Source organism: Chinchilla lanigera, unplaced genomic scaffold (genome assembly GCF_000276665.1).
Source record: "Chinchilla lanigera isolate Chin_1 unplaced genomic scaffold, ChiLan1.0 scaffold00031, whole genome shotgun sequence".
Classification (NCBI taxonomy): Eukaryota; Metazoa; Chordata; class Mammalia; order Rodentia; family Chinchillidae; genus Chinchilla; species Chinchilla lanigera.
Window position 1 is genome coordinate 14,457,397 of NW_004955432.1, and position 26,592 is coordinate 14,483,988.

The following is a 26,592-nucleotide window of genomic DNA, read 5'->3' on the forward strand; positions in this document are numbered from 1 at the left end:
ACCATATACCCCCAGGCTGGCCTTGAACTCATAGCCACCCTGCCTCAGCCTGCTGAATGCTGAGATTACCACCATGTACCAGCATCCCCAGCTTTGTCTCGGGGTCTTTTGTGAGACTGTAGTAAGAAGTTAGCTTGCTTCCAGGATATTAAGAACATTTGTAACCCAATGATTAAAAGCTGCATCATCCAGTCAAAATCCTTAGGCAAAGGCACCAAAGAGACATTTCTTCAAAGAAGATAAATCAATGGCCAGTGACCATGCAAACAAATGTTCAACATGGTATTTGTCGTGGAAATGCAAATCAAAGTCACAAAGAGATACTACCTCTGTGATGTTGATGATAAAACAATACAGATGAGAACCAACTTTGATGAAGTAGGAACCCTCGTACACTGCTGGTGGGAATGTAAGATGGTGAAGCCACTTGGAACACACTCTGGCAGTTCTTGAAATGGTTAAACAGAGGGACCGGGGATGTAGTTTGAGCACAGAGCACATGTTCAGCATGCACAAAGCCCAGGGTTCCCTGACACCAGGGGAAAAAAATAAAGGTTAAATGGAATTAACATATAACCTTGAAAATTCTACCCATAGATAAATGTGTGTAATAACTAATTTGTGTGTCAACTTGATTGAGTCTCGTGGTACATAGACATATGATAAGATGTCATTCTGGGTGTGTCTCTGAGTGTGGGCCTCATCCAATCCATTGAAAGCTTGAGTAGAACAAAAGGCTGATCCTCCCAAGAGTTAGAAGTAATTCCTGCCTGCCTGTTTGAGGTCCAAATGCACATACAGCCACCAAATTTGCCTGCACAGCCTCTCATGCACTGAGGGATCATTGACTATTTCCAAAAGACTCTTATTAGAGATGGCATCACAGGTCAGAGGACTGCACAGAGGTGTGGCTGCCCCTATCATTGCGGTCACCCCCATATTTGCTCTGTGCTTCTTTGGGTTTGGTTTGGGAGAGCAACTACAGCAGAAATCCCCAGAGGATGTGCTCAGTTACCCCCAAATGTCTGCTGCCGGAATGTTGCCTGGTGTTTTTACCACAGGAATCATGACCCCTAGAGAAAGGAGAAAGTGCCTATGACAGACGCAGGCTTCTTCGGAGGAAACCAAGCCCCCTGGAACCTTGGACTATGCAAAATGCTGCACTGGGAATCTGGGATCCGAGGCGTCTACAAATGGACTGTGCTCACCTCATGAGAGATGTTGAAAAATATTTTCACTGCAGAGATACATAGTGTCAGTGATCTCGGCACTTCTCAAATCTTGGTAGCTGGGGGAATGGCAGAGACTTTCAAGTAGGCTGTGGTAATCCCCACAGACGTGCTCCAGTCCTACTTTTATGCTGCTCCTCTGGAAAAATATGGTTTTAGAGATGTGCTGAGAGAGCTGATTTAGAGGGAAGAAATCACATCCTTATGTGGAAGGTTCATCACAGGGATGATCTCAGTCTTTCCGACCAACACAGCATGTTTCCTTGGCTTTGAAGTTGCCATGAAGTTCCTTAGTTGGGGCTTCCCCAACTTGTGAGGACAAAGGTTGCTGTAGGCTTCTGGATGCTGGACACTTGCTGCGGAGAAACAGTAGACAGGACTAGGCCATCCTGAAGGGTGTCAGGGACAGTAGGATCAGAGCTTTGTGTGTGGACTTGTTGGAACTGTTACCTTAATAATGTCCTCTACCTTCTATGACTTGGTGTGTGATTTTCAACCTTGAATTCACTCAAAGCACTTAGAGATGGAATAAGTAGCTTCTTGACCAGATGCCACCTGTGGCCGGAGTGTTTCCTGCTGGGTGACTGCTGGCCCTATTGGAGCCCCATACTTCCTGATAGAGAGGTAATCTCATCCTCTCACTTGAGGCACAGTGCACTAGTCACCCAGCTGACCAGAAACTCGGATCCTTTTCAAACCTAGAAAAGAAAACCGATTTCCAGGGAGTCATCCAATATAGAAATGTGGACTTAAAGACCACATCTGTCTATCTAAACTGGATCGATATACTTAGGAACAGTTGGCCTGCTAACCATTTGTTATGGCTTTTGTCTAGATGCCCCCACAAAGCCTCATGTGGTCATTGGTGGAGCTTTTCAGAAGTGGCAGGATCTAGGATGCATGATGCTGGGATTAAGTTGTGTGATTCCTAGGTTTAAGTTGTGTGATCTTGGGTTTAAGGATGCATGATTACTAAATTAGTTCACTGGTTGGTTTAGTATAGTCCTGGGTGTGGATAATAGGAAGGCCCAAGCTGGGTGTGAGTGCTACCTGCCCAAGGGCGTATAGCTGAAATACGATAAAATGGACAACTACTTCACTGCTTGCTGCCTTACTGACTTAGTGCCTTCTGCCTTCTGCCTTCTGCCTGCCATGAACTGTTTCTTCTCTGCTATGCCTCCCTTCTTTGCAGCCAGCCAACTATGAACTGAAACCTCTACAAACTGTGAACCAAATAAACATTGAGTGTCAGGTATTTTGTCTCAGTAACCAAAAAAAGGAATTAAGACACCATTAAATGTTTTTTTTTGTACAAGCAGATAATAAAAAATAAAGCTAAAGTAGTCTGATTTCTCATGTATAGGTGGTGAATTTTACCTCTTACACTATGAGGAGAGGCCCAGTCTGCTAGGATGAGTACAAAAGCCTAGGGTATAAGAAGGCTGTTTTTGTACACTCTTTTCTCACGATGGTGCTCAACTTTAACTCTAAAAATAAATGAAACTAGTTCAGTTTGTTTTTAAGTTGATTGAGTTATTCATATGTGTAAGGACTTGATGTCACAGAGAGAGATGAGGCATGGATTTCTTTGTTCTTGAATAGCTCAGATAGCAGGTAGAAATAGAGAAAGAAAGAAAGAAAGAAAGGTGATATAATAGACCTAAAAGAGATAGAAAGATAGGCAATATAATAGACCCCAAAATGCCCACTTCCTAATCCCCAAAACCTGTGAATATGCTATCTTATGTGGCAAAAGCAAAGTCACACCTTGAAGTAAGAGAATGACCTAGAGGAAGGAGGTTTATCCTGGATTACTTGAGTGGGCCCCACCTTATTACATGAGTCCTTAAAAGCAAAGAACCTTTCCAGACTGCAGTCAGAGAATCACAGGACAGAAGCATCAGAGGAAGCAGCACTTGTCCTGCTGTTGTTGGCTTTTAAAACAGAGAAAGGGGCCACAAGCCAAGGAATGTGAGTGGTCTTCAGGTGCTACAAAAACAGGGAAATGGATTTTCTCCCAGGTGCTCTAGAAAAAAACACAGGCCCATGGATATCTTGATTTTAGCCCTGTGGGACCAACATCAAACTTCTGACCTATGGAACTCAAAGATAATATATTTTGTTATCCAGGCCATCAAATCTGTGGTGCTTTGTTATAACAGCAAAGAAAATGAATGCAGGCATCTCCTCTATGAAGTGCAAAGCAGCTCAGCTTGTGGTCAGTGTGTGGAATGGAGACAAAGCCAAGCTTTGGGTCCTCAGTGTTGGACACGAGTGACAGGGCTGAGAAGGCAGCATGAAGGAAGAGGGCTTCTAAGTGTCCTTGAGATACTAGGACTTGGTGAGTCACCAGAAGTAGAAAAAGGATGTTTCAAAGGGACAAATACCCAAATCAGCATTATAACATTTTGTGTATCAGTTTTTCTGAGGAGTGGGAAGGTAAAGTTATGGAAAGCTTTAAAAAGTAATATTAATATTTCTGCTCCTATCAGCATAGGAGCCTAGATAGTCTGACGGGTCTTTCTACAGTCCAGCAAGGTATGGTAACTAATACATAGTACATACGCATTGCAGGGATTACAGCAAATAAAATGACACTCAAAGCCCTTTATCCCACAGCAACAACAACAAAAATAGAGACCTTTTTATAATACTCATACTTTCAAGCCAAGGATAATAAAAAGGAAGTTGAGCAAAATTTTAAAAATCATCTAGAAATCACTGACTATTGACTAGACATCACTATCACTAACAGGATAGTAAGGAATTACCAGGCACAGCGATGGGAGGTAACATCAGTACTCACGGTGATTTTGATCCTGGGGAAGCTTCCCTTCCAAGAAAGGTAGCTGAGAAGGAAGCTGACAACATAAACGAGGAACAAAAAGCTCTAGCCATTAAAAGTAGACAGTTCAACAGAAAGGACGAGAGGGAGGAAGGAAAAAGAGGGGTGGGAAGGCAAAAAGACACAACATAAATACCAAGCAAAGAGAATCCGTAATACATAAGAACTCTGAGGTTTCGACAAGGGAAACATCAAAATAAAAAATGGTCTGCAGTTATAAACAGGTATTTCATAGGAGCATAGCCCAGCTGGAAATGAGAATGGTGAGTTGTCCCCTGAGAGTGCTATATTAAAACAAGACACCATTCTACACTCATTTTGGCAAAATGAAGAAGTCTAATAACAAAAAGTATTGACCAGAACATCAAGCAGCAGTAACTCTTCTGCACAACTGGTGAAAATTTATAATAAGTTGGTTCAAACACTTTGGAGACAAAATCAGCATGCGTACTGTATACTAGTTTCAAATATTTACATACCCTGAAGCCCAGAAGTTACTTTTGGGTATAGACCCCAGGGAGACATGAAAGTGTGTACCCTCTAGCCATGTGAGTCAAAGTACTCATCACAACACAGGTAAAACAGTAAAAAAAGATATTGATCATGGTAATGATTAAATGTCTTGTGTATATTCACACAAATATTATACAACTATGAAAGTAAATACATATGAACAATAATTTAATCATCTAGCAAATTCTGACACAAATTCTCTAAAGCTCAAAAACCTACTAAACTGTTTAGGAATGCATTCACATGTGGGAAAACACATGGTTTATTTATGTTATTGGATGAAAACAGCAAGTTGCAGAATACTTCAGTAAAGCACCATTTTTACAGAGCTCTAAAATAAACAACACTAAACATCTACTGTTTAGTGATCCACAGGAATGAAACGTAGTTTTACACGTAAGAACCCAGACCAACAGAGTGCAGGCTGGAACGTCGCTGGCCTGGAGCAGGGGTCGTGGTGGAAGAGGCCACACAGGAGCTGGGATCGAATCAGTAATGTTTGTTTCGTTCTCTAGGTGATGCGTTCACTGGCGTTTCTCATTCTCACGTTTCTAAAATACAATCATGTTGCATGCATTCTTTTGTCATGTTAAATATTACATTAAAAAATTTAGTTTCAACATAAAATTACAGTATTATTTTTGCCAAGATTGCTATTCCATAAACACTTCTTTAAAGAGGTGACCTTGTATGAGGCCACAAGCCTGGAAGGAGAAAGTGTGTTGTGAGTTGATCTATACAAATGCTGTCTGAGCTCAGCTGATATCACAAAATTATTATAAAACGACAGCCCCAGTCCTCCGTGACTTCCATTACTCTTTTCCATTCGGAAGCTCACTTTCCAGCGTCAGTCCTATCTTTACAATACCTCGCTCAAGAGTGGATGTGGGGTTTCTACGGCTCTTGGCTGACAATAGGCTTCTAATTCTATCTCCAGCAAACTGAGAAGTCCCACTCACATATTTTGAAGTATGGACATAAAAAGTTGTTTTATTTAAATATAAAGTTTAATCACAGGAATGGTTTTGTTACCAACCATACTGGCAGAGAGGGAAGGGGCAGTGTAAAATGCATTTGGCTTAAGTGATTCAGCTTGGTTTCTCTCTACTATCGCTTTTAGGGCAACTGTGGCAAAAATCTACCCTCACTATCCCCACCCCTAACTCAGCACTCATGCATATACGTGGCCCTTCGAGTTTTAAACCTAAGTCTTCCTCCACCATATGCTACTGACCGGGTGCAAGTAGGGGAATGGGGGCCGGTGCAGGGTGGGATATGACCCAATATGATATGAATAACAGGAAGTAACAGGCATCAGAATCATACCACACATTGTGGAACAGAGCTGTTACTGAAGTTAAACACGCCTCAGTCCAAATCCTCAGCTCTACCACCTTTCAGTTGGGTGATAGTTGATAAGCTACTAAAATTATCAGATTCTTAGCTTTCTAATCTATGTAAGCAGTAAGTTTATCTATATCCTAGGATGGGCATGAAGTTTGAATAACACCTGTAAATTATAAATACTTAGTAACTACCCCAACATGCTGCTTCATTTGTACTGTGTTCTTTCTGGACTTTTGATCAAGACAGGTAAGTCTACTTGGTCATGCTTTAATGCAGACATCTTGACATTCCTTTTCACTGTTGAAGCGATTCCCTGAGCCGTTACAGCCACTGAACCAAAAGCGGGCACAGGAATTGACCTGTTTGTCGTAATACCATCGAACCACGTAGTCACCGCAGTTCCCGGGCTTCAAGGGTTCCAAACACCTCTGATCTAGAGTGAGAAAAAGATGTACAGCATCACCAGGGTTTTCCTTTTACTGAAGTAATGAACTGTAACAGCCCCATGACTTTACATAAGTAAATTATTCCCTATGCACACCAACAGTGCAATGAAGAAAACTAGTAAGGAACTCAATAACACCCAAAATATTCTGCCCACCACCTGGAACTCTACTACTAGATATTCATTCCTTTGGAAACAAAATCTTTTGAGCTTCATGAAACACCATTAAAAATGCACGTTTTCCTGAAAGTGTTATAGAACTTCATTGACTAATATTTTTGCAGGGATTAACTGACAGAAGAAAGATAGGATTGCTTTCATCTACTTTGAGTTTTATTTAAAATCAGCTTAATAGGTGGAGGAACAATGACCTCAGCCTTCTGGGATGCGTTCCCTTCTAGTATATTCATAAAGAACACCACTATGATCACAGTGTAGCTCTTAAAAGAGGAAGCCCTCTAAATAACTGAAAAAATAAAATGAGTTCTCTATATCACAATTCTTTATGAAAGGACATCTCTTACAGGATGCTAAAAATATGATATAATTTCTACTGTCAGTTAACAAATACATTTCAGAAATGCATCTACTATAAGAAAGCAAAAGAGAACCAAACTGTACCAATAAGTTTCTTTTAATCACAGAGTTTCTCATTTAGTAAATCCATTTTTATAAGACAATATGCCACATTGCCTTGATTCCTATTTCCTACATGAAGATGAAATTCCAATGTGAAAATTTCCAGAACAAAAGACCAAATAGATAATTGCTGTCTAGGGCTTTTATTTGTGAGATAGTTTATATATCATAAGTTTTATTTCTCTATAGCAAAACCACCCTTTTCTCCATTGATTTAGAGTATATCTTGAATCATTTATCAATGATTATGCTAAATATCAATGTGTGTTGATATTACCAGTATGGATTATGATTGATAATGATTAATCATTTTCAAAACTAAATCCACATCTCCTACAAAGCCTCTTTAAGAAAATGGAAAGGAACAGACTTCTATTACTTCTGTTCTTGAAGACAAACTAAATAAGGTCTATTGTGTGACTCATTTACAAGATGCTCTAAGGTTCTTGAGGACATGGATATTATCTCTTTTACATATTTTGCAAAATACATGTATCTAATGATGTCTTTTCTATATGCATTAGTTCCATGGAAAACATGCTAATAGAATCAGAATGTAAATTTCAGCTTTTTCTTTTTTTACATCATAAAGTGAAGGGCATGTTTATGACAATAGGGAACAGCTGGGATTATGGCAAATGGGACAGCACAATCTTCCCTAAAGGTATTCAGATCAAAAGAAGAATTTTAAATATGTATTATCGAATATATTCTATAGACAGCCAGTTTCAGATTCCACATATGTCAATGAAAAGTATCTTTTGTCTTCCCTGTTTCCAACCATAGTGGGTGAGATTTAAGAGATCATCATTCCCGTGCCTTCCCCCCGCCCCCCCCAGGACATACGGCAGCTGGTTGGGAGATATTTCTTACCTTTGTGCAGCAAATTTTCCACCTCTGATGTCCAAACAGGAATGGGAGTCCTGGTTCTCATGTCCACAGAGGTGCTATGGGTTGGCCCAAGAGTGGTGTCAACCTTGGAGGAGGCAGTGGTGGCCAAGCCTTCAGTCCAGAGAGGCTCGGAGGGCTCATTTCCTTCATCCTGGCCTGCAAGGACACTGAACTACACACACACATACACATAAGTCACATTTTTGTTTTTTATAATACCAAGTCAAAAAAGCTACTTTTCTTGGGGAACATGTAAGGAAGAGTTCAGCATTGTTGTCACCCTTTAACACTCTGATACTGACTATTTCAAATGAAAGCTAAGGAAACGATGCTCTTCCTCTACATCATACATCCTTGGAATCTATCTAGGTTGTGTATTTTCCCCCCACTTTGTGCGGGTCTCTGCACACATCCAGACACGATGCTTTTGGGCTGGATCTTCCAGAGAGATCTGCATGCGTGGCATGGAAGAGGTTGGGAGAGACTTTACTATCTTCATTTTTTGCTTAGTCTCTGCTATGAGGAAAACAATCTGGCCAAAAAAATAAATTTATGGCCTTTTCCTCTCCATTTCTTAATACTAGAAATCTTAAAAATGTATTCCAAATCAGTTAAAACAAAACTAACCCATTGTGAGACCAGGAATTAGGATGGCAGGGGGCAGTAACACAGTAGACATAAAAATACTAATAGCTGGGCTGGGGATTTAGCTCAGCAGCACAGCACCTGCCTGGTAAGCGCAAAGTTGTGAGTTCGATTCCCGGTACCGGAGAAAAACCAAAAACAAACAAACAAACGAAAAAGAATACTAATAGCTATCACATGCCATCTGTCTTAGTTACTTTTTTCTCGTTGCTGGGATAAAATACCTGATGCCCAAAATTAAGAAAGGAAAGGTTTATTTTGCTTACAGTTTGTGGCAGTTTCAGTCCTTACTTGGCAGATTACAAGGCAGAGTGGCACATGGCAGAGGGCTGCAGCTCATGGCGCAGAACACAGCTAAGCAACAAGCATACACCAGCGAGGAATGGGGGAGGAATGGCCTCAAGCACTCTTTCCCTCTCCCTTACATATGCAAACTATCCACCCCAGGGTGGGTGTAGCTCTCACACCCATAATCAATTGACTCTAAAAGCCTGCCTCATGGCCACATGAGGCTTTGAGGGGACATACAGACAAACCATAACACCATCTCATTTGACTGCTGGCCCAATCGCAGTTGAAAACACCTTTTGCCTGCCCTTCCTGTCATCCAGACCCCAACTAAGTCCAAATGCTGTAGAGAGCTTAACTTCTAAGAAAATTGCCTGATTCTGTCTCGCATCTAAGCCACAAAGGATTATAATTTCAAAAGCAAGTGTTCAGGGCTTAAAATTTCTAGGTTTCATTTAAATATATGCTATGTAATGAAACAAGAAAGAACAGTGCTTTGCATTTTAGGAAAAGTTACAACAGTTTTCTTGACCGTGTTACCAGGAGCGAGGCAGACATTCTGTGGGAATCACTGTGCTCCCTTTTCTTCCTTTGGATTCTAGCTCCAAAGGGCTAAGCCAGTCGTTCACCTGAATCGTGATGCAGCATGGACATTTGTCCTTCCAGAGCCCTCTCTCTTTAGTTTGTGTGCTTTTCATATATTAAAAAGAGGAACTGATGCACCAGTCTTTTATGCTTTTCTACCCAGGGTTCCTAACACACTGTGACCTGGCTCTATGACCAGAGCCAGCTGTCACCCTTCAGTGGCCTCTGTCATTTAAGCTATTCTACAGCATTTAATTCTGCATGCAGACACACACACACACACACACACACACACCAATGGGAAAGAGCTAATTAATTCTATTATGTATGTATGCTTTTACAGTTATGAAGTGCTGTCAACTAAGTAGAGTACCTATTTCTATTAAGATTGTTCGTCAGCCCTATAGTAATTTTTCACTGGCTCCAAAACACAACCTTTGGTAAAAAGTGAAGATAAAACTGTACATTCATTTAGGTTGATCCTGCATGGAACATGGAAATTTGCATATCAACTTTTGTTACAGTAACAGAACCAGAGAATTGTAAGGCTAGAGAAAAACTCTCAGTGCCTCATTCCCCACTCTAAAAAACTGAGACAGGCCTGGTCTCCAGAAATGAACACTACTGTGTTTTTGGTTTTTCCTTGCATGTGCTCCATTTTAAGCAAGAAATGAAGGTTTGAGAAGCAGTGTGTCAAAGATAGAAGCCAAACGACCTCAGTGTGCCCTTCAGATACATTGTCTGAACAATGAGAATGTTTCTTTGTAGAAGTGCTCTTGGTGGCATAGTTTTCTAAAAGGAATTTGTGCACTTTGAATCTCGACTCCTGAAAACTCTTAAGTTATTCTCTACCTCTTGCAAGTATAGGACTGTTTGTTTTCTTTCTCAGTCACATAATCATTTAGGAATTTTGATGACTGTAACCTTACACCTTACTTTAGAACAAGTATAATTAACCTCTTTTCTTAATAAAAATGTCATCGATTTTCTGGACCAATGTAACTTCAGATTTTTTGAACAAATAATTGTTCAGTTGCATAACTGTTATGGTGTGTGATTTTTATCATTTTCTTCCCTACTAGAAAAGCAAACATGTTCATTGAAAGGAACTTCCAAAAATATGAACAAGTAAAAAGAACAAAATAAATTTAAGATGTACTTCTACCTATGAAATATCATACTTACCAGTTATTGATACATTTTTCCCAGTCTTTTTTTCCTATGTGCATAGATTTTTAACCAAAAAACATGTATGTTTGGTTTTCCATGTGAGATGCTGTTTACTTTTGCATTTACTATGATCATAGCATATATTTAACTGTGAGCATAACACTTTTAAATATAGACTATACATAATCCAATGGCCTTTCAGGGAATTTATTTACTCTTTTTCTGTTATAAACCTCACAGCTATTTTCTCGGTTAATGAACATATATAATTAAGTCTTTTGTGCTGAGCATGGTGACGCACACCTGTAATCCCAGCTCTTGGGAGGCTGAGGCAGGAGGATCATCGAGACCAGCCTGAGATACAAAGTGAGCTCACGGCCAGCCTGAACTGCACAGTAAGACCTTGTCTCAAAAGGACCAAAAAAAAAAACCCATTAAGTCTTTTGAGGAAAAGTCCCCTCCGAATATTTTTTTTACAAATTTACATACTCACTGCCTTTCCTAAACAATCACCATTTAGTAGCTGTTCTGATTGAAAAATTAGATAATTACCGGTTTGATGGGTGAAAATTCCTCCAGCTGATCCACACAGCCCTGCCACAAGCTGTCTCCTCCACCAATTACACCCTAGCCTTCCACTCCTCTTGGCCCTAACTCTCCACTTCCTCCTCTTCACTCTGTCTCAGGCTCTCAAATCAACCCTTTCCCAACAGCCCAAGAAAAGCTGGTCTCTACCCGTAAAATTTCCAATAACCAGTCTGTCCTGATTCTCCCCTTCCAGCTAGTACACAGTACCTTCTCACTCTCCTATACTTGGCTCCGGTCATGTGGAATTTAACCTGCAACTCTATTCTCCTGGAGGAGAAGACAGCACCCCCAAATACGCCACTTTTGCATATTATTTGAGCTCAAAGCCACTGACAAACGAGAAAAGCTGATACAAGCAAAGCTCTCTGCCCCCTCCTTATTCACCTAAAAGCAAAACATAAATTTTTAAAGTTGTGCCCTCTTCTCTTTACCAAGGAGCACAGAGTTAATCACTGGAGACAACACGAGAGTCCAGTCCAGGGGCGGTACCAGAAGACGCCACATAATGAATCGGTGTAGCCCTCATCCTGCAGTAGTTCTGTGTAGTCGTTGTCCCATGATTGGTACCCTAGAAACCCAAAGCCTTTCCCCTTTGTCTCATCACACTGTCTGCAAATGTACTGTTCTCTTGTTAGGACGCTGCACAAGCTCACAGTACCTCTGCCCCACCGAGTTCCACATCACGGAGTGCTCCTGTGTGTGTGTGCTGCACATGCTAATACACTTCTGCTTGTTTTCCTCTTGTTAATCTGTCCTTCGTCTTTCGAATCTAAAGAGCTCCAGATAATGAACTCAACAGGGTAGAGGAAAGCGAAAAAAGCTCCCCTCTTCTACCATCTTGTACCTTTTTCCATTTTACATGTATAAATATCACATTTTTGATAAGAGAAGTTAAACTCTGCCACTTTTTGCTTGCTTCCTTACTTTCCTCACTACTTTCTCTTTTTTTTTTAATATCTATAAATTAGCAAATAGTAGCTACTGAATATATTCACAGTGGGTTAGGGTTTATTATACTCATCTTTAGGTTGAACTTAATAAAGCACAGGGCAAGGAGGATCACATTGTGAGTTCGACACCAGCTCAGGCTACAAAGTGAGCTCAAGGCCAGCCTGAACTGTATAGCGAGACCTTGTCTCAAAAAACAACAACACCAAAAAGACCAAATCAAATCAAATCAAATAAAGTACAGGGTACAGAAAGGAAAGACAACTTTAGAGGATCCAAGTCCTCCAGGCTTTAATGTCATCCTTTTAAAATAATAATAAAATTAGACCCTAACCTAGCTTCCAGCTATAAGATTTTATTTAAGAAACACATTTAACTGGCAGAATAAACACCAAATTCATGCTAATGGTTGCCACTGGACATAGGAGAATAAGCTCCAGGAGAAAACAACCTCAGAACTGAACTGTGAGTGAACCAATGAAAACCCTGGTCACTCATGCGCAGCACACAGATGTTATATTGCCTTGTTTAAATCAGTGTTAAAACGCAAGCCTGCCTATAAGTCTGTGCCTCTCTGCTCCTGCCTTGGAGGAGCGGGTGGCTCCAGCTCCATGCAGGGCTTCACCTCGGTAAAAGGTGCAGATTAGGAGTCTACCGGGTGTGGGGGCTGATACCTGGGCCCCAGGCTGCTCCACACACGTGGAGGAGCAGAGGTACTCATCATTATGCTCTTACAGCTGCTCTTTGAGGGGAGGAAACATACCCAGTGCGGCAACCCCAGAACATGAACGCATGAGATAAGAATTGCCAGCCAGGCAGCACACCATTCCAAAACTTTGGTTTTGATTTCCGCACATTTTTCTCATAATTGGTTACTCAGAATCTGGCATATATTATAGACAAGCTCTTCAAGTCTGAGCTCATGTCTCCTCTCCATGAATGCTAATGCTGCTGTGCATTAGCGCTTGGGTTCAGACTTAACATTTTCCAAGCAAGGAGGGTCAGAATTTCTCACATGTGGGTGTGAAGGATCCTGCCGCTACCAGAGGGCTCCACAGCCAACACCTTCCAAGCTGGAGGAGCCTTCTTCATGGGCTCCTCCCGGGGGTCAGGAATGCTCTGTAGGGTCTCTCACCATCTAAGTGTTTAAGTTGAAAGCTTTAATTACATTTCAAGGTTATAGAACCTCCGGAACACCTTAAGCTTGGGCTGCACCTCTCCAGACTGGCTGCACTCCGCAGAGGTGGAATGCAGGATTCTACTTCTCCGCAGAGTAGGGGCTGGGGATTTAGCTCAGCGGCACAGTGCCTGCTTGGCAAGCGGGAGGTAGTGAGTTCAATTCCCGGTACAGGAAAAACAAACAAACAAAAAAAAAGCAAATCCTCTCAGAACTTAGTCTAATACCAGCTAAAATGGCATTGCCCGGCAAGTGTTTTCAACTGCTGTAATTGTGTGCTTTAAAACAGGAAGGATATTCTGATAATAGTCTCTCATTTTACAAGTAGGGAAGCTAAGACCTCAAGAAAAGAGATGGTCCACCCCATGTCACTCAGGTCTCAGATTTCACTTCTAGAATGTCACTTGCTGTGAGATAACATGATAAATTAAGTATTTATTTTTTAAAGGCCACATACATGAAAGAGAGGCGTTTTAATTTCAAAAATAATAAAAGAGGAAAAAATATAGATGTTGACACTCAGGGAATAAAGTATTTAGATTCAGCATCGAGACAACAAACCAGGCTTTCTGACTAACCAGGTATGGGATATTTCTTCTCCATCAATTTGCGATGTTTTGTTGGGCTTTTGTTTTCTACCATATGCTAGGAGTATTTTCTATTCTAAAGGAATAAGCCTATTATTCGTATTATATGGTGCTTATAAATCCACTTCACACAGCAATACTAATGACTAGTTGATATATAGAGTTTTATGAAGAACTTGTTTTTGACCCCAGTGAGTATTAGTTTTCTTTTATCAATAAGTAAATTATAATATTGACCAATACAACCATACTTGTCCAGGTGGTTTAGTCAAAGCTAATTATGAATAATTGGGTCTGATTCTAGAAATCAAGTTAATTTTTCCATTAGTGGAGAAAGTAAAGGCTTGGCCCTATGTCTTTAGAAGTTTTTAATAGCATTGGGTATAGCCTGTTAGGTAGGTTACTTCATTTAACAGTATAATATGATTGAACAACCTACAAAATTTTATTTTGTACTTTTATCTTTTGCACTCTGCAAGTTCCTTAGAACATTCAAAGCAAATATAGACACATTCATCGATGTTATTTCTCCTACTCCACTGTCACAGAGGCTTACTTCCAAGATAAAATATGTGCCGTGGCAAAATGTATGCCACAGTAAACTATGAGCTGTAATGGAATTACATGTAAGTGAAATAGTTTAATGGTTAACTTTAAATGATGAAAATATATAAATGATACCATCAACAGGTAATGAATAAACAAGAAAGGATACAGAAAAGAGAGATGGTAGACAAGTTTTTTTTTTTTGAGACAAGGTCTCATAGTTCCACCTGGCCTCAAACCCACAGCAATCCTCCTGCCTCAGCCTCCTGAGTGCTGCGATTATAGGCATGTACCACCACACCCGGTGGGAGACAAATTATGACTATATACTATTATTCACATAGGAAATAAATGAAGAGGTCCTGTTCTAAGAGAAGAAAAGTATGGATGAAGAGAGAGGTTTATAGGGTAGAAAGAGGGATGCTAGGAACAGACCAGAGAAGTTAATACCAGTCAGTATGCCAGGGAAAATGAAACTAGGGAGATGGACTCTCCCCAGGTTTCCTATCAGATGCCTGGCTGGTTGGTGGGAAAGTGATGCTCCCTATAAGAAGGAAATTTAGAGAAGCACTGCTGTGACTATGTTCCTTGATGAATGCCATGGAATACCCAGAATAAGGTGCTCATGGTCCATCAAAAGTAGTGTGGGGCCAAAGAGGAAGGTCTGGACCAGGAAGGCAGATGTAACAACAGCAGGCATGTTGAAAATGGACTCAGAATGAGGATGCAGAAGAGAAGCAGGCCGAGGACAGAGCTCAGAAAAATTAACAGTCTAACGTGCAAGGGACAGGCAGTGAAAGAAAAGCCCTGGCAGTGATTCCAAAGGAATACATTCAAAGTAGAAAAAGGGAGAAGACTCAAAATCAAGGAAAAATTTCCAAAAAAAGAAGTAGCTGCGGTGCTACATGCAAAAGAGAAATCAGGTAGAAGTCAAGGTTGACCATTGGAGATCACTGGTGGTTTATTTTTAGCAGGATTTTAGTGGTGTGGTGAGGCAGTAGCCTGACTTCAGAGGATTCCTAATAGGAAATGAACTCAGAGGGAGAAATAGTGACAGCAAAGGAGAAAAGACAGGACTATGAGGAGGAAAGGGGAAGCAAAAGACAAAAAGAAAGAGACAAAGAGACATCAGAGACTGCCCTGAGGAACAATCATGGAAAGATAGAAAGAGATAAGACATTAGCAAGAACATGGTCGTGGGCGGGCTGGGTACATTTTTTCAATAAGTGAGTCTGACCCCTATTCACTGGCCCTAGGGAAGGAGAGAGAAAAATTGCTGGAAAATGGCACAACAGCGAAGCAAAGTCCTGAACTTAGAAGAGACAGAAAGGATCAGGTGTAAGAACGCAGGTAGAGGACTGAAAGGTGTCATCTTAGGCCAAAGGATGGAGCCCAGCGACAGATTTGGGGATGAAGGGACCCATTGGACTCTATCATATCTGAGCCAGTTCTTTCCAAAATTGCCACTGGAGCCTGGTCTCAAAGTAGCCATGTTTAAGTGGACCTTGAGAAGGAGTAAGGATGAGTAAGCACAGGGAAGGAGAGTATGGATGGAGAGATGGCAAGAGAGAGACGGAAATGGGGGGGAACTAAGAGAGGATGGAAGAGCCACCTATTGGCCGCCATGCTAGATTTCTATAATGTACAGCGATACAGAATACACATTTTTTCATGGAAATGAGGCACCAGCATCCCAGACTTCCAGCTGGCATTGTATGTATCAGGCACTATCAAGAAAAAGAAGGAGATGCATAGATCTCCTTTCTCTTCCACTACCCTGCTTCTAGTGAGGGCAAGAGCTACCCAGAGGGGCTCTTCCCATGCTGGCCTGATGTCAGTCCACAGCTTGCTTGCTGTGAGACCCTCTCGACAGGAACCCCGCAGCCTCTCTTCTACTAAGAGGAAGAAATCTTGCTGCCAACTAAGTTACAGTCAGAGAACAAGTTAAAAAAAAGAGAAGCTTTTAGAAAGGGTTTCTTTCCTTCCCACTTCTTCTAGGGGGGAAAGAAAGACTAAAATATTATTACAAAAAATCAGCTCCACTGAATAAATACCTTGTGTGCTGACATTATTTTAATCAAGGCATTTAGTGACTTCCTTCAGGAAATGAAAAAGCTGACGGGCTTAATGGGCCATTACTGGGTAAAACCAGTTGGCCTAATATGGTGCTGATTTGAGTTTATTGCACTGCTCCCATTTATATCTTGGAAATCTTACTCCAACTGATCAAATCAAAAAGAATAAAGGAACAGAAAATGTTAAGATTATTAACCCCATAGACGTAATGATATTTTTACACATGTAATCTTTTGTATAACAGTATGGCAGTTAACTTTTTATTAGTATATGCTTGCAATACATGATAAATACATTCATTATTGAGACTTGGAGTATAAGCATATTACACTTTGATCCTTCTTATCTGCCCTTTCCCTTCTTTCTTTCTCGTCTCCCCCATATCAGAGCTTCCCATCTCCACAAAGTCTATCCCATATCTTTCGTTGAACAAAATCTTCAGATAGCTCTTCGAGCCCAACCATTGATACAGCATTCATCAGGTCAATAAGCATTTGTTGAGCATTGACTATGTAAAATTTGAGGTCACGAGGAAGACATAAGGTTTAATTAGAAACACATTATTTCCCCAAGGAATGCAAATCCATTAGTCACGGAAGAAAACGTAGGTCATCCCTAGATTTCAGAAGAGGGGCTGAGGAGAATGAACACACGGCCCCACAGAGGAAACAGAACAGGAAGCTCCTCAGTCTGATGCAGTTAGTAAAACATGAGAGAGATTTCTTTTTCCCTATTTCCCAGCATACCTGTTCCCAGATGGTTAAAGTTCATCTGATCAGGGTCACGTCTCATTCCACAGTTAGGTATAGTGCTTAAAGTTAGTCCATTGCCTACAGTAGGCTCCAGAACAATCTGAGTATCTGAGGGTTTCGATCAATCCACTTTATTTCAAATGCCTGATACTGTAATTATGCTTATTAGACAAAGGTAGATGTGCATTCACAGATGCAGAAATGTGTTTGTACATTTGTGTGAGTATACGATAGAAAGATGGATATCTCAGGGACTTTAAGTGCATATATATTTTTTCAGACTAAATGTCTATTAGGGAATCAGTTGGTTAAAAATTCAGTTTTGCCTTGGTGCTTCTACAAAGCAAGCAGAATGAGAAGGCCCAGCAATGAAGGAGGCTGTCCAAGGAGCTTTAAAGTTCACTACAAGCTCCCACTATCTCAAAGATCCCTGGAGAACCTTAGCTGACTGAATTTCCCTCCACCAGCCCTTGGTTTTGTAAATCCAAGCTATTTTGGATGCACTTTTCCTATACCCTTGCCCCTGTCCCCAGTTACCAGGATACTTCATCTGTATCTTTAAAGTCACTTATCTCTCAGGCCATCAGCCTTCTGGAGACCTGACACCAGAGGCATAAGGTCCCACCATCCCTCATTCTATGTCATAATTTCTTGATTGTCCCCCAAGAATTTTGCAAGATACAAGCCAAACATTATTTTCCTTTAAAAATCTATCCTGCCACTTACAGTCTCCTTCTCTGTATATGGTGTTTCAAGCCAGCCTGTCTCCAAGATAGAACCCAATAATTACAGTAACCCTCTCCTCTCCCTACAATCTCCAGTCTGTTCGGTAACACCCAGGCATGGTGGTGCACACATACAATCCCTGCACTTGAGAGAGTGAGGCAGGAGAACCGCCATGGGTTTGAGGCCAGCCTGAACTACGTAGTGAGACCCTAGATCCATTCAGTCAGTAAATCCTGCTATTCTGCCCTAAAAATGGCTTTCTAATTTGTATCTTTTTAAATATTATTCCTACTGCTCCTGCCTTAGTCTAGGGCTTTACACTCTTTCACACCTAGATTATCACACCTTATATCCCAGGCTCCACAGTCCCCCCTTTTCTTTCAAATTTCCTTTCACACTGCAGCCATGGTTATATTTCCTGTGAGCCAATCGTAACCATAGGACCCTTGCTTTACAGTCTCTGCTGTCTCCTGGATGGCTGACCTATGGATGAAAGTCAAGCTCCTTAGCTTGACATCGAAATCACATAATCAGTCCTTATCAGTCTAGCTCTAACTCTCACCATTCTGTGCCTAACATATGTTAGGCACAATTCAATTGAACTTATCCTCTTTTCTTGAAATATCAAGAATCCCCCTTTGCCCGCATGTTCCCAGTCCTTTGGAAAAACTCTTACCTCTTGTCAATGCTTCAGTCAATGTCACCTTCCCTGTGAAGCTTTCTGTTTCGGGGGACTGCATGTTTACCTCCCTAGAAAATTCATATATTGATGTATATAGAAGGGTACCTGGGATAACTACACTGCTGAAGTCTAATAGTTTATTGAAAGGAACAGTTAATGCCTATTTTTCTTTCTTTTTGACCAGTTTTTCATGCTTATGTCTGATAATCTGAATGACAAATTTGAAGACAACAATATGCAATATAACAACTATTGGTGAATTCCTACCATCTTGTCTAGTGAAACTCTATATCATTTCTAATGAGTTTTTTATTATTATTTTTATTCTCCTTAATGGTTTGATCAATCTTGCATTCTTACATCTGGTAATCAGAGCAACTTCGTTGAAGATAATAATATGTAATATAACAACCATTGTTAATTCCTATCATTTTGTTCTGAAACCTTGTATCATTTTTATTGTTTTTGTTTTGTTTTGGTTTTGTCTATGTTGTTGGTATTTTGCTATTGTTCTTTTTTTATTATTCTCTTTAAAATACAAAAGTAAAAAAAAAAGTTAATATAGTGACACCCAAATCCCCAGTGTGATGGCATTTGGAGGCGAGGACTTTAGAAGGTAATTAGGTCATAAGAGGGAAGGAAACCCTTGTGAATGGGTTTAGTCCCCTTTAAAAAGAGACATAAGAGAGATGAGTTGTCTCTCAGCCATATGAGGACATAGCAAGAACATGGCTGTCTCTAAAGCAGGAAGTAAGCCTTCATCAAACTCTAAAATGCAGACTCCCCAGTCTTTAGAACCACGAGAAATAAATGTTCGTTGCTTAAGCAACCCCGACAACGTATTTTTAGCCTTAGTTACTTCACATTACTCTCCCTGAAATTAACGTCCCCATCTCCCCATCCCCAACTCCTTCATCCACAGCTCTGCTGAAGCACTTAAAGCCTAAGTGCGTCTTGTACTTATTTATTTCCCTGACAAATCCTGGGCCTCTCTCAGGCAGGAACAGAGTCTTAAGAGGTACCACCTAGCAGAGCAGTAAAGCATATGCAGTACTGGAATTCATGGGCGTCCATGTAGCCAAAACCATCACTGAGCAATTATGAGAAGGGCCCTGTTTAACTATGACTAACTTGCCGGATAAAACCTGAGCTTGCTCTTTTTTGTGAAGATCTTAGGAAATATTTAAATATATAGTAGGCAATGATTTGTTTGCATGGATTGATCAGAAGAAGCAAAAGAGATAAACAAACAAGCTAGGCAATCCATGCTCAAGAGGAGATAGTATATATTATTATCTACAATTTACTTTAAAATGCTTAGTATACACCAAGGCTGGCAACTTGAAGGCCAAGTATCAGTCTCCATATGTTTTTGTATCTAAATTTCTGTTTTGTTTTGGTGCTGGGGATTGAACCCAGAGCCTCTGGCAGGCTGAGCACATACTCTTCTACCTCTGTTTTTATGATTAAGTTTTATCAGAACACTGTCATGCTCATCCCTTTAAGTATTGTCTATGGTGACTTTTGTGCTTCAGAGACAGAACTGGAAATTGAGTGGTCCACAAGCCAAAAGTATTCAGTATGTGACCCTTTACCAAAAGAGTACGCTGACCCCTGGTATAGCACAGGTGGTATAAATAAATCAACAGGTGTGTTGATTTCTAAGCAATTCAGGCGTGGTCTTGCACTAATTGAAATTATTCATTTTGAAATCACAGCATTTAATTAGAGTATGTTAGAGGCCTTCTGCCCTTTTTTGAACCACTATAAAAATCTAGTGAGCTCCCTAGTCTATGCCCTTAGGAAGATATCCTAAGTGTGATTTCTGAATGACCCTGGTCCAGCTCCTGATTTGGATGTTTCTCAGGACCTTTATCTGATGAGACAGCCAGCTGAATCCTGATATTAGAATACTGTGCACTTGCTACTGGTGACAAGTTCTTGTAAATGAAGAAATAAATGGTACAGGGACTTCGCTGAACTTAAAGAATAGCGGCATGACTGTGAGCCTGCTTGCTAAAGGGTGTCCATATGTGTTGTAGAATCCAGCTTAGATTTACATTACCTATAAATTGGTGAGGAAGATTGTAGCACCCACCTGTAGCTAAGGGGGAGCCCTCTAGTTTTCACCTGAAGAACATACTAGTTGCTTATGATCTAATTGGTTAAGTGTCTTCCCAGAAGCTCAATATAAGGAAGTCGTATTTGTCCCCATTGATTCAGGAGGTCATTATCCCAAGGACTTGTGACCAGGGAGCTCTGACACAGAGCATCCACCTTGCACCACATGCATCCAGCCTCCATCCCAGCCCCACGCTGAGCAGAGAGGTGGAAGAGTGTGCCTGGGAGTGTGGGAAGGTGGCAAGACAGACATGTGTAAACTCTGGAAAGATGTAAGAAGGCACAAAGCAGAACATGGATCCATGGTAGAATGAGCGAGATTTGTAGCCTGGTATGAAAGAATCTACAAGGCACAGTAAGTGAGCAAATTCAAAGAATGCAGTGTTAATCTGTCCTAATACGCATGATTATTTCACTCAGGAGAGGTGTATAATACAAAAATATTATTTGCAACATGTAATAAATACTTATCAGATATAAACACTTTTTAAAAACCCCATACTCATGTTTACAAGCTGTAGAGTTATTTCAGACCTGGAAATAACTCTAGCCAAGGACGTGAAAATGCATGTATCCCAGCTGATTATGACAGGGCAGAGAGAGGAACTTTGATGTAAAACAGACAGAATATACCACTTTACACCTGAAATGTAAGCAAGGCAGTTACTTACTGGCTCCGAAACTTCTTTTGTGGGCTCTGGAGTGGATTCGTTGAGTTCTGCCCCCAACACCCCAAGCCCAGGTCGAAGTGAGGCTGTACCAAAAACTTGAACAAGGTAGGACTCGAAATCCTCACAAATTTTTGTAGACAACTTTTGCTTCAGGGTGTCTTTAAAAGAGAAGTAAAAAGGGAGATAGCAGAAATAATAAAATGCTACGTAAAACCTGTTTAAAGAGGGGAGCGTTCCTAAAACAAGTAACGTCACATTATGTGGGATCAATTGCTAACGTGAACTAATTTAGAAAGCATTTTTTATAGATCTGTCAGAGGTTGTCTAAAATAACTACTTAATAACACACAAGGGTACAAAGAGACAGAAGAGTCACTTGAATGCTTGTTTATACCAAGTGTCGAATAATTGAGGATTACTCTATGAAATGGGCTAGCCTCACTCACTATAGGTAAAATAAGCTATTACTTACGGTTTTAGGATAGCAAAAGTTCATCCAGTCCAAAAATATATTCCTCATGTTAAAAATTACAAACTCACTCAGGTAAGATGTCAAAGTTCTTCCATTGTTAAGATATAACTTTCTCTGAAACATGTAAGACTTGGGCCATTCTAACAATGTTTAGCTCAGATATCAGAGAAACCACCAGTCACCCAGCAAAGCACTGGGGAAATGAGACACACCATGCTAGAAAGCTCTAGAGAAGGAAGGAAAGAGAAAATGGAAAGCTTTCTGAGCCTAGAAAGCTATCCCTAGGGTGGTGGTGCTGGCACCTGCAATAGGCAAGGCATGGGGCACTAGGGGCCTTTGCCCGGCCACAAAAGCCCCGCTCCCAGGTAGGTGGCAGAGGAAGGGTGACAGCCTACTGAAGCCTACAACCGCGTTAGCACAGCTTTTCCTTACTTCACAGCTTTCGTGGACAGGCCCTGCCAGAACGAGTCACTGGTTTCCAAACACTTGGAATATATTTCATCGTAAAATCATACAGACCCTAATCACAGGTGAGTCCATGTTTTAGGTTACCTCTTGAGTAGATATTAGTTAATGTGAAAGAGTGAATTTAGCCTAGGGAAGGGATCAGATTTGCATTAGCACAATGCATATCCAAAAGGTGGTTCTTTAAGATAAAATCCTGACATCAACCTGTTTTCACCAAACCAGAAGCTAGAACATAGCCTCTAACTAATCCCAATTACTTGTGCCTCTTCTCACTCTAGATTATTACAACTTTATTATTCAACAAGAATCTTTTTAACTTCATTTTGATTTGAGGGTTGTTTTCTGCCTTGCTGTTGGCTTGCTCTATCCCTTATTGTAGCTAGGTAACTTTTTGAATATTAACCAATCTTAGCACTATCCCCAAATCTTATTCTTTCTCTTTATTCTTGTCTGTGGACTATGCTCCAGTTAAAAAGGCCCAAGGTCAACTCACCACTTACTACCCATCAATAAAAAGAAAGAATTATCTTGCCAAACTGTTTGGTACAAGACTTCGCTGCCTTCTGTAGTTTATGAGTTACAATTTAATATTATCATAATAAGCCTCATTACCCTCCTAATTTCTATTTTTGGTCAGGATAATCCAGTAATGTAATGCTTGGGAGAACAAAGTTCTTTTTCCAGGGACAGTCTTACCTTGCAGGGTGAAGAAATCGTCGAACTGGTACACATGCTCTGGGTCAGTAGCAATTACCCTCATTTCTTTGTGGAATATTTCAAAATGGGGGTCATTTTTCTTCACCACCCCAATCACAAATCTCTCCACGTTAGCGTCATTAGCATCTTGCACCACTTCTGTTAGTTTCTTCTGATCTCGGGAATCCGTCTGTCCATCGGTGATAACCAAGGCCACCTTCTTTACACCTGGCCTCGCGTCCTTGAACATGTCATTGGCTGCCTGAAGAGCCGTGGCTGTATAGGTGCCTTCCCCCAGATACTGCATGGTGTCCACAGCGAGCTTGAAGTCATCCTTGCTGGAGAACTGCTTCAGATCAGCCACCATCTCCACCTTATGGCTGTAATTGATTATGCCTATGCGGGCTGTGGCAAGGTCCAGGGCAACTCGGTCAGCCAGAGTCTTCACAAAATTTTGGATGATCTGGAAGTTCTCTGGCCCCACACTTTCTGAACTATCAATCACAAACACCAACTCCAGCGGTGTCTCTTTGCATTTGGGTCCACAACCTAAAAGGTGAATACTGAGATGGAAATACTGCAGGAATCAAAAGAAAAAAGCCATCCCTAAAACATGCCATGTTGGATGAGGGGGCAGGAAGGGGTGAACCTGAAGTCCTTTTCTGAGACTGGAAGCCACTGAAAACTGTCTACATTCTGCTTTCTATACTAGGCTCTTTTTGGAAAAGCATGTATTTTTGAAGGAAAGAAAAAGACATTGCAACAGATGAAAATAATAAACAACTATGTGTCCATTCCTTAAATTAAAACAAAATACTTTTTAAAAGTTAGCCTGCCCTATACTTGCCTTCCCATTGATACTCCTCTCCCTCACCCCCTATGTACTACCCTAAATTTGGTCTTCATTCTTCCATTTGTGTTTAATCTAAAAGCTGATATTTCAATCTTCAACCATAGGCCTATTAGAAAACAGAGATTTGATTGCTAGCATGGCCGATGGATGAAGTAATGGGATGAAAATTATTAATTGTGGGGAAGCTTTGAGGCCTTAAACAGTGCACAAGACTAACTCTCCGTAAGTATTCTACTTTAGTCCGTCACCCACACTGACACGCTGGCTTTCATGATATCAGAGAGGCCAGCAGTCCATCTGTACTACCAGGTAACTTTTTTGAGAGGAGTGATCCGAGAGAATACTGTGAATAAAAAACTTATCTTCAGATCATTAAGCACTCATTCAGTGCAGTTTTGAGACTCCCCAGAAAATAACAATGATCAAGGTTTAACTTCCTTATTTATATTCGCATGTTGCCCAACAATCCTGTGACAGAAAAGCGTCAGGAAACTGGGTGCTATTTTTACAGGGAGCCTGGAACTCAGAAGCCACATCCAAACTGGCCCATCCCTGTAGAGTCAAGCTTTTAGAGGACAAGCCAGTTCTAGGGTTCTCCGCACGGAAAGATAATAATATTCCTGCCTCTGCGTAAGCACAGGAGCTTCCCTTGTCATTATTCCATGGATCTGTTCCTTTTCTCTAATCTCTCTCTCTTTTTACTTCCTCCCACTGGTAACTATTTTTCAGTCTTAAATGTTCAGCCAGAGAAACATTTATATAGAGTTGTGAGGCAAGATGAACACCTGAATGTCCTCTTGCCTTGGTGATTAAGGGCAGGTCTAGATATTGTGCTCAAAACTCAAATCAGAAAGATTCCTTGGCTTCAGCAAAAACACAGATATCATAACCAGCATAATCAGTAGAGCTGGACTGGATTCAGACTGAGTTGGGCGCTTGTCATATTTTCTTTGTTGCGTTTTTCTTCCCAAGCTCAGGTAAACGGCACTGACTACACATGAATACAGTGCTCCCAAAAGACTGGTTTCCACACACTCTGGCCCGGTACCTTCACATTCGCTAACTACCCTGGGACAATGAGTTCCTTTCCTCCAATCAGAGTTTGCAAGGTCTGTCACTGCTTGCTCTGTTTCTCTCTGACTTCAAAGGAACTTCGTATCTCCCCAGCAGCTATGTACTGTTTCTCTTCCGAGTAAACTCATTATCTTACCAACATAGCACGTAGTAAGGCTGGTACTTTAAAAGGCTAAAATCTTACCACATATTTCAAAAATAAGTTTGATAATTTCTTCTTTCTGGGGGAAAAAGGAAAATAAATTAACATCAGATGTATGACTATAGAATTTTTTTTCCTATAGTAAACATGTGTCTTATCACAATCAGCACTTAATCCTTCCACTGTAGAAAATAAAAGGAATAGCACAGAAGTTAAAAGTTGGACATAATAGATCATAACTAAAATGAGACTGAAAAAGGCCAACACAACAGTCAAGAGTGTTCAGAGAAAGACAATGCAAAAGGAATTCAGAAACAGACTAGGTACTACTGTCCAGATTGTAATGGTGCATTGTGTACTGAATGTGTTAAGATGTACCACACCCAGAAATTATGAGATACATTTGATAAAATTGTTTTCATATTTCCTGTTATTAAAATTAACTAAAAAACTGCAAAATAAAATAAAATAAAATGAGATTGAGTTGTGATACTTAACAGTTCAAACTTTTAGAGTTCAGATTGCAACTCTAGCACTGGTAGTTGTGTGGCCTTGGCAATTTGGTGACCTAATAATAGCTGTGTCCTGGGGATGTGCTCCAGATTAGATGAGGTAAAGTACAGCACTCCTAGCACAGGGCCTGGGTCCACTAAGCACTGCCTTTGGTGATGGTGCAGTAAGTGCTTTTGGCGATATTATTTATACCAAATGTGCTGGGCAACACACAAGCACCAGGGCCTAAAGAGAACTCATTCTATGACATATTCCCTCCTCTTTTCCTCTACCAATTTCCAATTCTGAAAGTTCACTCATCATCAGTTTCCAACTATTCTGATTTTGGTTCCTCCACAAAATGTCTTAGTGATACCAAATATGCCTCCCTTGGTTGCCTTGCTGCCTCAGCTCCCTCTGAAAGGCCTGTGATGGGCTGGGTTCTAGCAATGAAGCTGCGAAGCCCTGCCCTGTGCGTACAAGAGCCTGGAATGAGACTAGGGAAGACAGGGTGCTACATTTGCCAAAGACATGATGCCAAGGAAGGTGGTTAAGAGAAGCTTAGGTCTCAACAAGGAGGAGCAGTAAATTCAGTCTAACAGAGTAGAGTTGAACAGATGCAAAAGTGGTTTTGAAGAGCGCACCTATAATAACAGAACTGGGAGTTAGAGGAGACACAGCTGTTGATGTGACCTAAGAGCAATATATAGCAATGAACTATTCAGATCATTTTCATCTAACTCAATTTTTTGCATTGTAAATTGAGTAAAAAGCAGTGATTCCCATTGACTACTTAAAAAGAACTCCACTACAATGCTGAGCTATAGTAATAAAATCACATAAAACAAGGGAGTCAGCTGTCATCTTTTTTTTTTTTTTTGAGGCCTTATGATACTTTTCAACATTTAGAGAGACATTTAATGA

The 26,592-nt window shown here is 40.7% G+C and overlaps 1 protein-coding gene and 1 pseudogene across 5 annotated transcripts in view; one reads left to right on the plus strand and one right to left on the minus strand.

Moving 5' to 3' along the window:
- Window positions 1-279: 279 nt before the first annotated feature.
- Window positions 280-1,545, plus strand: LOC102030110 (annotated as a pseudogene).
- Window positions 1,546-4,829: 3,284 nt separating this feature from the next.
- The window catches only part of Col28a1 (collagen, type XXVIII, alpha 1), a 172,171-nt gene continuing 150,408 nt past the window's right edge, over window positions 4,830-26,592 (minus strand). For 3 of the 5 annotated variants that reach the window (XM_013515905.1, XM_013515903.1, XM_005388091.2), the window contains 5 exons: window positions 25,219-25,255; window positions 23,108-23,656; window positions 21,472-21,629; window positions 7,892-8,081; window positions 4,830-6,367 (listed from right to left, as the gene is read on the minus strand). In XM_013515905.1, coding sequence (XP_013371359.1) covers window positions 6,195-6,367; window positions 7,892-8,081; window positions 21,472-21,629; window positions 23,108-23,656; window positions 25,219-25,255 — 1,107 coding nt within the window. In that variant the 3' untranslated portion in view covers window positions 4,830-6,194. The remainder of the gene's footprint in view (window positions 6,368-7,891; window positions 8,082-21,471; window positions 21,630-23,107; window positions 23,657-25,218; window positions 25,256-26,592) is intronic. The other 2 variants (XR_001234639.1, XM_013515904.1) reach the window with 2 other exon arrangements.